Below are 14,803 nucleotides of genomic sequence, written 5' to 3'. Positions count from 1 at the left end.
TCTCTTGGGTATGGAACAAGTTTTGATGGAGAAATCATTGCAATAAGTGAAAGTCTCAGGAATCTTCTATGCCACATCAGTAAATTTAAAAATGCAGTTATATTGTCAGACTCTAAAGCAGCTATTCTATCAATAGTCTCTAAACACACACCTTCATCTCAAACAGCAGAAATAACTAAAATGCTCTCTCAATTAATATCACTCAATAATTCCAATGGATACCATCCCATTGTGGAATCCTGGGAAACGAGAATGCGGATGCTTTAGCAAAGAAGGGCAGCACTGCTACTTACAGATCTGTTACTAAATCTACGTATTACTCTGTGAAGAGATTTATTAAATCTACATACTTAGACTTCAACAAACAAAATTTGATAACACAATCCCAAGGGAAAAAATGGAACTCTCTGCATCAAAATCCACAGTTAATTCCCGATTTACCACGAAAATCGTCTGTAGCTGCATTTAGATTGGCAACAGGCCATGATTGTTTGGCCAAACACCTGCATAGAATTGGAATATATCAGTCCTCTAACTGCCCATTGTGCAACTCAAACCAAGAAATGGATTCGGAACACCTCAAAATCTGTGCTTCAGTGGCTGACCATGATAATATCTTTGAAAAATATTGGAGTGCAAGAGTTCAAATGACTTTATTGTCAAACGCCTGGCATTAGAAAACAACATATATATACAAAAGGCAAACCTCAAATTTTGGATGTGTCGTACTAGAGCACTTTATTATACAAGCAGAACAATCCGCCATTTTGAATCCCACAGTCAAGCCGACATAACAATTTTAACATGAGATCGTGTATAAGCACAAGATGCATGTTTGAGGTTGGGAGGCAGTAAGCTTTCACTATAGTTGCCTGTGAAATAAGCAAATTCAATGTTAAAGTAAATCCATGTGAATGAATCAAAGCTCGAAAGAATATTAAAAATATAAAGTAAAGTAAATCCTAAGTGCATTAATTTAAGTGAAAATTAATGACGTAATTAATTAAAAAATATAAAATAAAGTAGACCACATTACTTCAATACCTCGAGGTAACAAGAATTTCAATAAATTTGTGACAACTGGACCAGATTTTCTAAAAAATTCCGTTGATATTCAACAGCTGCTTATTAGCATATAGATAAATTCAGAGACTTCATTTTCATTGTTTGAGTTATCATGGTATTGTGAAGAGAGTATGAAAATTTACTAATTTCTAACCTACAAGTATTCATATACTGTGTTGCAGGTAATGAAGACGTGCTGTTCGGAACAAAAGGGGATCTCCAATCTTCCCTACTGAACCAGAATCCATACACACTGGATTCAGAGCAAGAAAAGATTTTTTTTAGTAGGTTATTTAACGATGCTGTATCAACTGCTAAGTTATTTAGCATCGATGAGATTGGTGATTGCGAGATGGTATTTCGCAACATGAGGCCGAGGATTCGCCATAGATTACCTGGAATCCACCTTAAGGTTGGGGAAAACCTCGGAAAAAGCCCAACCAGGTAACCAGCCCAAGCGGGGATCGAACCTGCGCCGGAGCGCAACTTCAGACCGGCAGGCAAGTGCCTTAACTGACTGAGCCACGCCGGTGGCTAAGAAAAGATTACCTATCTCCTTACGAAATTGTGAAAGGCATCATTACCTCTAGCCTTAGACACAACTTTGCTTTGACAGATGACGGAAAACAATGGATAAAAATTCTTTTGTACAATATGATTTACAGAAAGTGAATCTAACATCAGCACAGGATGTTTCCCTGATAATGCTTTCGAATGACTCTTTGCTTAAAACTGGTGTTTCATGAGACTAGTTTAATCTCATTTTGGATTAAAGTGAGAAGTAAATATCCAAAAATATCGAAAATTGCTTTAAAGTACTTGATGGGGATTGGAACAAAATATTTCGTGTGAGTATCTTTTCAACCTTGGTGTACTTCAAAAATAAAAATATAGACACAAACTGTCGGTAAACAGTGATATGAAATTGAAACTTACTTCCCTCAATCCTGATATATAGCTACAGTAGAACTTGATTATAGCGACCTCGTTTTGTGCGACACCTCGCCTATAACGTCAAATATTCTGTGGTCCCAACTAGTTCCCCATAAGACATATGCTTTCCTACCTTGCTTAATACGACAAACGTATATGCGTCTACCTCGTATATAACGTCATTTTCAACCTCAGTTTGGAATAAAATTTTCTACGTACCAAAGTATTTTAAGAAATATTTTGTTGAAATCTGACCCTGACAAATTCTTTATAGTCTCCTTCTGTCATAGACCTCTGGAATGCAGGCGGATTCCCCACTCCATTATAACCTGCCCAAATTCATGCAGTATTAGATCAGTTTCGACAGGAAGTTTTCACTAAGTACACGCATTTTAACGCAGTATGGCGACTAAAAGAAGTGAGTGACGTTTTAGAAGTCATTAGAATTATGAACATGTTCTATGAAATAACTACTGAAGCTTTCCTGGCGACGTGATAATTCGAAATTTTCTCGGGCTTCCAGCCAGGTCATAAGTTGGTGATCCACCGACGTTTCGAGGATGTTCATCTTCCTCATCTTCAGGGTTAAGTGATATCTGAGGGTACCTAGCTCCTTAATTTATAGTGCCAGAGGGAGTCAGTCCCACCGATGTTTCGAGGATGTTCATCTTCCTCATCTTCAGGGTTAAGTGATATCTGAGGGTACCTAGCTCCTTAATTTATAGTGCCAGAGGGAGTCAGTCCCTCTGGCACTATAAATTAAGGAGCTAGGTACCCTCAGATATCACTTAACCCTGAAGATGAGGAAGATGAACATCCTCGAAACGTCGGTGGATCACCAACTTATGACCTGGCTGGAAGCCCGAGAAAATTTCGAATTATGTTCTATGAAGCTAGGGAAGGGGGCAGTGAAATTGCAACTGAAATTGTGAACATAGAACGTAATTTAGCCCTAGAAAGTGTGTATTGGGCAAGTAGAAGACAACAGAGTAAAATAACTGATTACATCACTTCTATGTAAAGTAGTTTGGTGAGTACTGAACAAACTGTTTTAATACAAAATACTGTATTTATAATTGTAGGCCTACGTGTATTTTATTATGTTCATTGTAGGCTTAAAAGTCAATACATAAATCCAAAATAAGTCTAATTAAGTTTGTTATTTTTCATTTTCCACCTTACTAGATTGATAATATGAATCTCGGTTACTACGACACTCGTTTATAACAACATAATTTTTAAGGTCCCTTGGATGTTGTTATAACCAAGTTCTACTGTACTTACTGATTGAAAGTAGTGTCACAAACCACAATGACATTATTTTATTAGGTTTTGTACAACATTCATAAACACAGCTCTTTCGAGTTCTATGTCTTATGTTTATTATTGAAATATCTTCTTTTTTTTTTGCTTCGTTATTTAATTACTCTTTATCAACTACTAGGTTATTTACCGTCAATGGGATTGGCGATAATGAGATGGTATTTGGCAAAATTAGGTCGAGGATTCGCCACAGATTACCTGACATTTGCCTTTGGCTGAGGAAAACCTCGGAAAAAACCCAACGAGGTAATCAGTCCAAGCAGGAATCGAACCCACGCCCAACTACAGCTCCAGATCATCAGGCAAATGTGCTACTACCTGAGCTACACTGATGGTTATTAAAATATTACTAGTATGCTAGGTCAATAAGTAACTTTTTAATATATATATTATTTTAATGTACCGAAGTACATATGATATTTCCATGCAGATATTCTGCATCATCATACGATGTAAGAGTAATGGAATGGAGAAAAATTCTCTCCGGCGCCGGGATTTGAACCCGGGTTTTCAGCTCTACATGCTGATGCTTTATCCACTACGCCACACCGGATACCACCCCGGCGTCGGACAGAATCGTCTCAGATTAAGCTCCAACTCTTGGGTTCCCTCTAGTGGCCGCCCTCTGCACTACGTCATAGATGTCTATGAACGTAGGACCGAAGTCCACACATGTGCTGAGGTGCACTCACTATGAGTGACTAGTTGGCCGGGATCAGACGGAACTCATAACGAGTGCACCTCAGCACATGTGTGGACTTCGGTCCTACGTTCATAAACATCTATGACGTAGTGTAGAGGGCGGCCACTAGAGGGAACCGAAGAGTTGGAGCTTAATCTGAGACGATTCTGTCCGACGCCGGGGTGGTATCCGGTGTGGTTTAGTGGATAAAGCATCAGCACGTAGAGCTGAAAACCCGGGTTCAAATCCCGGCACCGGAGAGAATTTTTCTCCGTTCCATTACTCTTACATCGTAACTTTTTAATAGCCTAATGTGGAGGAGCTGAAATAATACAAAAGAATAGAGAGTAAAAACTTAAGTAAGTATAAAGTAGTTCGCGAAAAAATGTGGAAGATTTTGGTCGGTTCCATGTTATTAAAGTTTGGGAACTGTTGGTCTACTACATTTCAGAGCGAAAACTTCACTTGCTGCATATGGCTCAACTGCATTCAAGCAACACACTTCTTACCACCTCATAAATGTGTTGCTACACCAGTTACCCAGAGCAACGCCATGTTGTTTAAGCATATGTTTAATGGAGACTCATGGAAATCAATTCTACTATCAAACCACCAATTTTAAGTTTAAAATGTTAGATTCTGTTAAGTAACTACTCTTTACAAGGTTTAGCAATTTGGATAATATCAACTTCCTTCTACACATAAAGGGTTCCTTTACCACCACATGCTTGTAAGGCAATGTAGAATCCTGTGTTACCATTACCTTATTTTCCTCAACGTTTGGTAGTGAAGGAATTCTTCTATGTCTTACAGCATATTTGCTAAAATTCTCTGGCAGTTTTGGTGAAGTAACATCCTTGTTATCAGCGAAATGAATTGTGAAGGCCATAGGTTGCAGCTTTGAAGACTCTGTTGGGGGAGATTCATCACTGTTTTTTTCCGAGACATCACTCGCTTCCATGACAAGAGAACCAAGGATGGGAACAGCGTCCTTGTGGTGGCTGTCCACCGACATCATTCATCCGTGCACGACTCACATACACCACCTGAAAATAAAACAAAACATGATTGTTATTAAATTGTAATTGTTATACTGTGTTAAATAAAGCTTATATCAAGTTATCTGCAAGCAGTTTCTTACAAATTCCTTTCTTTTCCAAACTCACGAGGTTTGCTAGTGTTGCAGACCATTCTTCTCCAGCCCCTGTCCTTGTTTCTGATCTCCACTTCAATTCCAAGTCTCGATTATAAAACACGGACAACCTGCTTCACTATGTCTTTTTTTTAACTACTGTATCAACTACTGGATTATTTCGTATCAATGGAATTGGTGATAGTGAGGTGGTATTTGCCAAGAAGAGGCCGAGGATTCGCTATAGATCACCTGACATTCGCCTCACTGTGGAAGAAAAACCTCGGGAAAAACCCAAGCAGCAACTGAACCCACCCTTTTTTTTTTCGTTTGGAGGAAGCACTTCAGCCTTAGGCTTATTGTACAACCTCCTTATATGGCATGATTTTTTAATCCTTAGGCTTGCTCATCAAGCACGTGATTCATTGTGTGATGCCATCTTATCGAATCAGCCACAGCATCCACGTGAACAAAAACATTCCTCTGCCTCCCTGTGATGTTCCTCTGCTGCATCCTTAACCAGAGGGATATATTGCCGTTGATTCCACGACTCACCAAGCTGCAATCTATCTGAGGGAGTTACACTCCCCCTGTCTGCTGCAGACCAGTAATTGAAGCCCCTGTAGCTTCTCTGGGATATGTGCAGCTCCCGCAGACAGATGCCATCTGTAGGTGAATCCTAGAACGACGTCCGCCATGTCCTCCTGGCAGGATTGCCAGATTCTCTCGTCAGGAATCCAGGACAATTTCCTTTTCCAAGTTACAATTATTGACTCTTTCCATTGTTCTGGTACAATTTTCTTTTCCAAAATAGCAAATACAAGCTCTTGACAAAATATGATCATTTCCTGTTTTGTAGAAAAATATTCCTATTTGTGACGTAGGCCTGTATGTGGCAGTGAGGTTAAAGTTTTATGTTGTCGACCAAAAAACATGAATGTTTAAGCAATGGCTAAAACTCGAACGCAAGTGAACAAAATGAAATCTAATCTACCCTAACTAGAAAAATTAGCATGTTTACAGCAAGAATAATATTAAGTGCACTAGTCCGTATGACGCTATGATGACAATCGACGAATGCTGTCAACAGGGTTGGCCGTGTAAATTACATCATACTTATTTTACGTAAATTAGGTGTAATTACGTATAAAACTATTATTTTACACAATTTTCTATGCAATGTAATAAATTATTTTCATAGAAGTAAATGAATAAGTTACATACTCTACTATTACCTCTGATTGAGGTTTCTGCTAAGCTCTGTGCATCAGTGGTGGATTTTAGGCGACCAGCGAGAGCTGAAAGTTCGTACAAGCCTGATACAATCCGTCACTGACCTTCCTGTCCGCTCGTACCGTACCAAAATATTACTGTCTCAGCCGGGGAAGGTGAAATGAGGAGTTACAGGGTGGTATACTATGACACAATCGAGCTAATAGCACCCAGGACTGTGTAATATGTAGCTAGTCGGCGATGTATGCAATGGAGGGAGAAAGAAACTGGCCACCCTACCCCATTATCTCCTGGTTTAGTTGCCTCATAAGTGGTTCTTTGTTGGTATCACTTGTGAGCTTCAGACATGTCTTCGGACAGTTGACAACAACGTACTTTATGTGCTTGAAGGAGCTGTGTTGTGTTTTTAATCAAAATATGTATTTTGGTCAATTTTTGTTTTGATGTTTTGTGTGAATAAAACCAAGTTCGTCATGTTTGCTATGCAAAAGTCTTCCTGCGTACGATATGTCTTCTTCAACTGTAATACAGGATCTTACTAACTTCACAATCACTGATTATAAACTCTTAGTGAACCCTTCAGAACTATGCTGTGAACTGAAGATGATTGTCATTACATTCTTTTCAACTTCTAGACTATCAGATCACAATATGATCACGAACAATCTAGAAGTGTGTAGTAAAATTCAAATGTGCCGCTTCTAGGAAAGTTCCCACAGAGAATTCTCAAAGGGACAACAAATTTTGTGTTTTCTCTTTTAGTACTGACCTCTGTGAACAGAACTTCTTTGGCCAGCGGATAAAGGAAAATATACGAAGTAATAGTACGCACAAAGACAGTATGCATTACCACAATGATATAAGAAGTTCGACAGAAAATATAAAGACAAAAGATGCCGTGGGAAACAATGACAAAATAATGAAAACTGTCAGCAGCCTTTGATGACTAATAAACACTAGAATCTATTTCTATATCACAGCGAGTAGCTAGACATCATGCAGAAACTGTGTTGTGTCGGCGTATCGTTTCAAAGGATAGAAGAAATGCAGCCTTAATATGAAGAGCTCGAATGAATTACCAGAAGTAATGCACGTTGGTAGTCTGGAAACTGAAATAACGATTTAACACTTTGTTTATGTAATGTATTACATCAAATTTTTAATTTATTGCATTTTTTACATTTATAACATGAACTACGCATTTTATGAGTTGAGACATTGGCTGACCTTTTTCTGATTGGCTGGAACCAGTTATGACTTTCATTAATTTATTAATAAGTAAATCTAATCACACATAAATAATATTAATAGCTGGGTCGATGAAGCAATAAATTATTCTTTTCTCTAACAAAATCATATCCATTTTGCATTGAAAAGGTGAAATATTTATCTGATCGCATCATCGATTAACATAAGTAATGATTTAATAGCATGAAATAATTAGAAAACGGAAAAAAAAAAAGCATACCACCCATCAGAAGTAAAACGATATTATAATATATACATATTAAACAAATTTGATAGATTATTCAACTTAAAGGATGAATTTGCGATACTGGCCAATAACGTTTTGGAACCGCCTTAAAATCAACAAATCACAGTTGTGTTTCTTGATAAGACGCCTCATACAATACTTCAGTGTCAATCACAGAAAATCAAGAAATGCCAACAAAATTTAACTTTGAAAATTGTGTTTTCAATAACTGTAACTTAAAGTAATAAATAAATGTCTGCAAAAACCTTTCGTGTTTTTATTCTATTAATGTAACATTTCAGCTTATCTTACTTTTGAGGTTAAGTATTGTTGTTTCGTATTTCCGCTCTGAGTAGTTGGCAATAGTATTTAGTATGCCGTGATAGATAGCAGTTTATTTTTTAACTTCACTACGGGGAAACATTATAATCGTTCCGATGGCAAACGTCCAGATGGCTTAACTTTAACACCATGGTCCAAAGGCAAATCGCTTTTATGGGCTGCCACTTGTTATAACACCTTCGCTTCTTCTTATTTGCCCAAAACTTCCAAACTCGCTGGGTCAGCCACTGCATCTGCTGTGACAATTAAACGCAATAAGTATCTCGATCTTCTGGATAGATATTATTTTGTTGTTTTCGCCGTAGAATCTATGGGCCCATGGTGTTCCGAGACGAAGTTGTTAACTTCTGATATCGGCAAGTATTTATCAGCACTTAACGGTGACTCTCGCTGTACGGCTTTCCTCCGCCAAAGAATTAGTATTGCTATTCAACGAGGGAACGCTATAAGAGTTATGGGGACTTTTTCACAATCTAAATCGTTGGAAGAAATATTTTATTTCGTGTAGAGCTGTAGAGAGTATTTCGCATCCTTTAGTTTTGTTGCTAATTTTTCGTAATATAGTATATTAAAAACATATTCATGTATCACACCCTTGAGAAATCTATGAGCAATGCATAAACGACCATAAACGATCAGCTGAATCATTACTGTGCCCCATTCTCACGCGTCCCGAACTTTGTTCTTTACAGTTGTTTGTAACTTGGTTTGTAACATTACAGCGACACTACAGGTTGTCAGTGTCTTGTGTTTATTATTAGTGCTTCAAATCAATTTGAAATAGTGATCGATAACATAATAGAAGGTCAGAAAACAGACAACTAGCACTGTAACTTTTCAATATTCTAATGTATATGTACTTATATTTATTGTCATCAAAATCATGTACAATTTGTGTATCATCCGTTATTATATCAGCTATCTATCATAAGTCATAATGATAATAGCAACAATGTAAACAGAGAGGTTTATAATTATATAGGATATTATGTTGTAAAAAAATGATATAAAAAATGTTATACATTATAATGTCTTATTGCTGTGTTTTATAATTATTATCATTTACTTAAGTAATTCGGTTTTGCAAGTTATTTAATTTTATTCGTTGAATAATCTTATTAAATTGCACTCGTGCAATTACTACAGATATTTATGATATATTCTTGTAGAATAAGGAAGCTTTTTAATATAAAAAGGAGCATCTTCTGTGCACTTCTGGAAAAAGAACTAAGGAAGAGACTAGTGAAGTGCTTTGTGTGGAGTGTCATTGTATATGGCAGGAACATGGACATTACGACGAAGTGAAGACAAATGACGGAATCATTTAAAATGTGGATATGAAGAAGAATGGGACGTGTGAAAATGGACAGACAAGATAACAAAAGAGGTGTGCTAGAAAGAGTGGGTGAAGAAAGAATAATGCTGAAACTGATCAGGAAGAGAAAAAGGAATTGGCTGGGTCACTGGCTCTAAGAATGCCTACTGAAGGATGCACTGGAAGGAATGATGAACTGGAGAAGAGTTCAGAGCAGAAGAAGATATCAGATGATTGACTTTAACATACATGATTCGTTTGTGGGGACTAAGAGGAAGACGGAAAAGAGGGAAGATTGGAGAATGCTGGATTTGCAGTGAAAGACCTGTCTTTGAGTAGAAAAATATAAATAATGAATGAATGAAAAAATATTCTCCGCGCACGAAAACTGATAAAGACAGTCGGAGTGACAAAGGGCTGGATGCGAGTACATACTGAAACCTAACTGTTCAGACATCGTCTCCGTTAGCCAGTGGTGTACACGACGTATAAGGATTCAATAGAAGGCAGCGCGCGTATTTGGAATAGAAAAGTCGCACAATCAAGCAGTGACGTAGCTAGCCGCATGTATATGAGCAGAGCCCGGACTGTCTGGTTTTGATCCAGTTCGTTCCTTATCATTACATTTAAATTAGATATTTAAAACTCTTGTACATTTCACATGCAGGGGAGTAAACAAGGTGAATTTTATTGGCTCTAAAAGTGATGTCATACATAAACAATTACTTTTAAACTAAGGGCATATTTTGTTCTTATTTCTCTGAATTAAACAATATCGTACCGGTATTACATTACAAAAATTTCACACAGACAGATGTGTGTAGCAATGCATTCTTGTCACAAAGATTTAACTGTCGATGAAGAGTAGGGAATTAATAAAATTGTTGCGTCGCATCTTCGATTTCATTCCCTGGGTTTGTACACATACGAGAATTTCGGTGGTTTGTACGAGACACGGGAACAGAGTTGTCTTGTGTGCCAAATGTACGAGAATTTCACCCAAACGATAATGTTTGATAATTATAAACTCTGATTACATACACAGCTTTTACTACTTTTAAATATGACAGTAATAGTAATAATAATAATCATAATAATAATAATAATAATAATAATAATTATTATTATTATTATTATTATTATTATTATTATTATTATTATTATTATTATAACCAAAATCCTCAGAGTCCATGTAATTGTTAAAGGTACCGGAATTGATCCGTACGCCACGTTCGGATTTTTATTCTTTGCATTATTTTAAATGGAGCATCGCTCACTTGGCCGTATCGCCTTTTTCCGCATGAATGGATTTCGACCAGAATTCTGAACGAATTTCCGTACGGTCCAAGATCAAAATATAGAATGTCAATTATATCGATTGCAAGGCCTCCAATCGCGGTAATATTGAAGGTATAGGTTATTTTATTAAGTTCAACAGTAAGAAGAGCTTTATGAAATTGGAATTAAAGCAATGTAAATATGGATAAAGAACATATGGGATGAGATTGGGAAAATACTAAATTAACCAGGTATGTCCTTCATAGTTTAAATTACAGAGCTATTCATTTTATTTCCAGGTTCAGTTCAGAATACTACAATGAAATAATGTGCTCTAGCGGTAAATTACAGCACTATTTGATTATTCACAGTTATTCAATCGGAAATGCGGACAATGAGCGATACTATAAACAAAAATCCGAACGCAACAAAAGAATGTTTTCCGGTAAGTGAGCTATAATTAGTAATCATTTGTACCCAACAAAATTTTTATTGTAAATCATTTCCTACGTTTTCTTATCTTAATGTTTTTTTCTTTTTCTTTCCAAGTGTCACAAAATTGTTTTGTTTACTTATTATTCTTTATGAATTGATTAGTAGGCCGATCTATCGAACCCTTATTTAGGGCGGCTTTTGTTTCTACAAATTATCTTCGATCCCTGGTGCACCTCACCGATTTATAATTTCGGCATTAAAAATGTACTGGATCAGCCATAGAGGCATTCTCCGCGTAGCCAACAATAGGTATGTGCATTCATTGCCCATCGTTTTGCTAAGTGATGTTGTTATTAATATTTTTGTCACGATTTTATATACTTTTAAGTATGATCAAAGGTATTTGGTATGGTAGGAGTGAGGAATCTTTTCATGCCGGGACGATATTTCTTACACACAGCTTGGAGGGAATCTAGATTCAAGAAATGTGATAACATTGACTCCATGTGCTCTTAGCATGACTTTTATCACGAAGGGAATGAGTTGGAAGGTCCGTGTCGTAGATGTAGTATTTGTGTATTTCAATAAAACGGAAAAATATTGCAAGATAAATAGGTTAACTATCCAATTGTAAAAATTTGAGGAATTTCAGCATCAAAAACAGCAGTAAAATTAATATATTGGTAATACAAAATTGCCCAGAAAACAGAACTTTTTTTTGTAAAACTAGTATATTAAATCTAATTTATCTGTTCCTATTTAATGTTGTATAACGAAGTATAGGCGTACACTTAAATAATTAAGAAGTATTACCGAAGCTGTGAAATAAATTGATTGATTCACTTCGTTTCTAAGTGATACCAGAATAGAATAGAATGTTTTATTTTCGCTCGCAGAGTTAAGATCATAAGGCCTTCTCTTCCACTCAATCAGCCTTAACCTCCTAAGTCCTAAGAGTAAAGTATACTATACTATGTTTCATACATGATTATGATATAAGATGTATGTGCAGAGACCCAAAGTAATATAGTATAATATACCTGCATTTGTGCCCTAACTGTAACCTGCAGAATTTTTTCAGCAATTTTCCTCATGTCAATGACTTTTGTGCGAGATCGTGCGTATTTGCTTGTTTTCCGCACGGAACCAATACGCGGTAAGTGTGAAATACCACATTCAGTATTCCCAACGTAACACACATAACAATTTCCCTCTTCTTACCGCTTAAGTGACATATTGATTTTACTGCTTTAGGCTTTTAACATATTATTTTTAGAGACGTTTAACATAGTAATAATTATAAATTGGAAACTTACCACTGCAATTTCACCTAAATTGCAATGTTAATTATTCTTTTTAAATATTTGCAAAAATTAAGTAAAGTCTACTACTCCACGAAACTTATTGCATTCCTGATACAAGTAACATTAAGGAAGCCGTGAAAAAATCAACAAGATTCCAGATGCCGATGTTATTACTGCAATATGTTATATAAATAACATTGTTAAAATATTAAAATGAAAAATAAATCATTACATAACCTTACCGTTTGTTTTAAGTTCGCATTTATAGACTGGGGGAGGAAAAAGACAGACGTATATCACGGCCTGCTGGAGTATAGTAAACACAGAAAACATTTTATAGCAACAATGTTGAAGAAAGATATTTTGGTTTTCCGAAGTTGCCGTCATTAAACAGAAACCAACATGGAGATTTCATTGCAACTAATTAGAAATTCGTCTTTCAGGTATGTAATAAACGATCTTCGCACAAAATAATGTACGATACACGAGCGGTATGTTTGTTTTCATGTTCTCGGAAATTAAAAAAGCTCAACTACGTTTCGCTTTTTCAATCTTTTCCTCGACCATGAAAACGTCAACATACCGCTCTTGTAACGTATATTACTATTTTTAATGTAGAATTATACTGAACTTTAAAAATAACAGACGTCTCAAGAGTCGCCAACCAACGTTTACGAACATTCTATCAACCAGCATGACGTGGTCCAAGAAAATCAACTTGTAATTACTAACAGTGTGTGCTATACTATGTCTTGCTCTATTTCTCTAATAGAGTAAACTTAATTTTTCAAAGTACGAATAATCACGCCATGAAAGTTTTGTATGAAGTGTTGCATTGAAGACATAACGCTAAAGTTGTCAATCTCTGACAGAAAACATTTCACGAGACATGCATTCTATACTACTGCATTTAACTCTTCCGTACGAAAGAAAATTTCGAGAACAAATCGTTAAGTCGTTTTTAGTGAAAATGATTAAACCTGCCCTATTCAGAGACAGGCATACATACATCGAGGGATTAATCAATTTATATGAACGATGGGTGCAAAAAACATTAACTAAGTAGATCTTACGTTTTTATATAGCTTCGTAATGGTTGATATAACAAGAACGTGAAAAGTTTATCCTATTGTACACCAAAAGGATATTGAAAAGAACGCGATTTCACGTATGAAGGGATTTTCATATGAATCACTTCGCAGATATGAGTAGGATCTACAGATACGTATGTATACTATTACTCTGTGTATCACGTTATCTGATATCAGATGACAGATTGAAAGCGAAAAAATTAGCAAGTTTTCAAGTGTCAAAACAGATTGCATACACACGAAGGCTCCTATGGTTTCTGTACGTAATAAATCGACAAAGAACATGAATAATACAGTAGTTCTGTAGTAGTTTGTTTATAATGATGCAATCTATTTATCAGGGAATGATGTACATGAAATATAATAATTTTAGTACTAGTCTGTCTGTGTGCAGCGATTTCTACTAAACTATTGGACGGATTTTGTTCATATTCAGTATCTACGAGTCAATTTATCAGGGAATGATGCACATGAAATATAATAATTTTAGTACTAGTCTGTCTGTGTACAGCGATTTCTACTAAACTATTGGACGGATTTTGTTCATATTCAGTATCTACGAGTAAATTTATCAGGGAATGATGTACATGAAATATAATAATTTTAGTACTAGTCTGTCTGTGTACAGCGATTTCTACTAAACTACTGGACGGATTTTGTTCATATTCAGTATCTACGAGTCAATTTATCAGGGAATGATGTACATGAAATATAATAATTTTAGTACTAGTCTGTCTGTGTACAGCGATTTCTACTAAACTATTGGACTGATTTTGTTCATATTCAGTATCTACGAGTAAATTTATCAGGGAATGATGTACATGAAATATAATAATTTTAGTACTAGTCTGTCTGTGTACAGCGATTTCTACTAAACTACTGGACGGATTTTGTTCATATTCAGTATCTATGAGTCAATTTATCAGGGAATGATGTAGCCTACATGAAATAAAATAATTTTAGTACTAGTCTGTCTGTGTACAGCGATTTCTACTAAACTACTGGACGGATTTTGTTCATATTCAGTATCTACGAGTAAATTTATCAGGGAATGATGTACATGAAATATAATAATTTTAGTACTAGTCTGTCTGTGTACAGCGATTTCTACTAAACTATTGGACTGATTTTGTTCATATTCAGTATCTACGAGTAAATTTATCAGGGAATGATGTACATGAAATATAATAATTTTA

General features: G+C 35.9%; 1 protein-coding gene across 1 annotated transcript in view; it reads right to left on the bottom strand.

Moving 5' to 3' along the window:
- The window catches only part of LOC138709990 (uncharacterized), a 49,114-nt gene that overhangs the window by 29,674 nt on the left and 4,637 nt on the right, over positions 1 to 14,803 (bottom strand). Inside the window, exon 2 of the mRNA XM_069840669.1 lies at positions 4,767 to 5,049. Coding sequence (XP_069696770.1) covers positions 4,767 to 5,021 — 255 coding nt within the window. The 5' untranslated portion in view covers positions 5,022 to 5,049. The remainder of the gene's footprint in view (positions 1 to 4,766; positions 5,050 to 14,803) is intronic.

The sequence above is a fragment of the Periplaneta americana genome, chromosome 12 (genome assembly GCF_040183065.1).
Source record: "Periplaneta americana isolate PAMFEO1 chromosome 12, P.americana_PAMFEO1_priV1, whole genome shotgun sequence".
NCBI lineage: Eukaryota > Metazoa > Arthropoda > Insecta > Blattodea > Blattidae > Periplaneta > Periplaneta americana.
The sequence above is the reverse complement of the archived record's forward strand: the minus strand, read 5'-3'. Positions and strand labels throughout refer to the sequence as shown.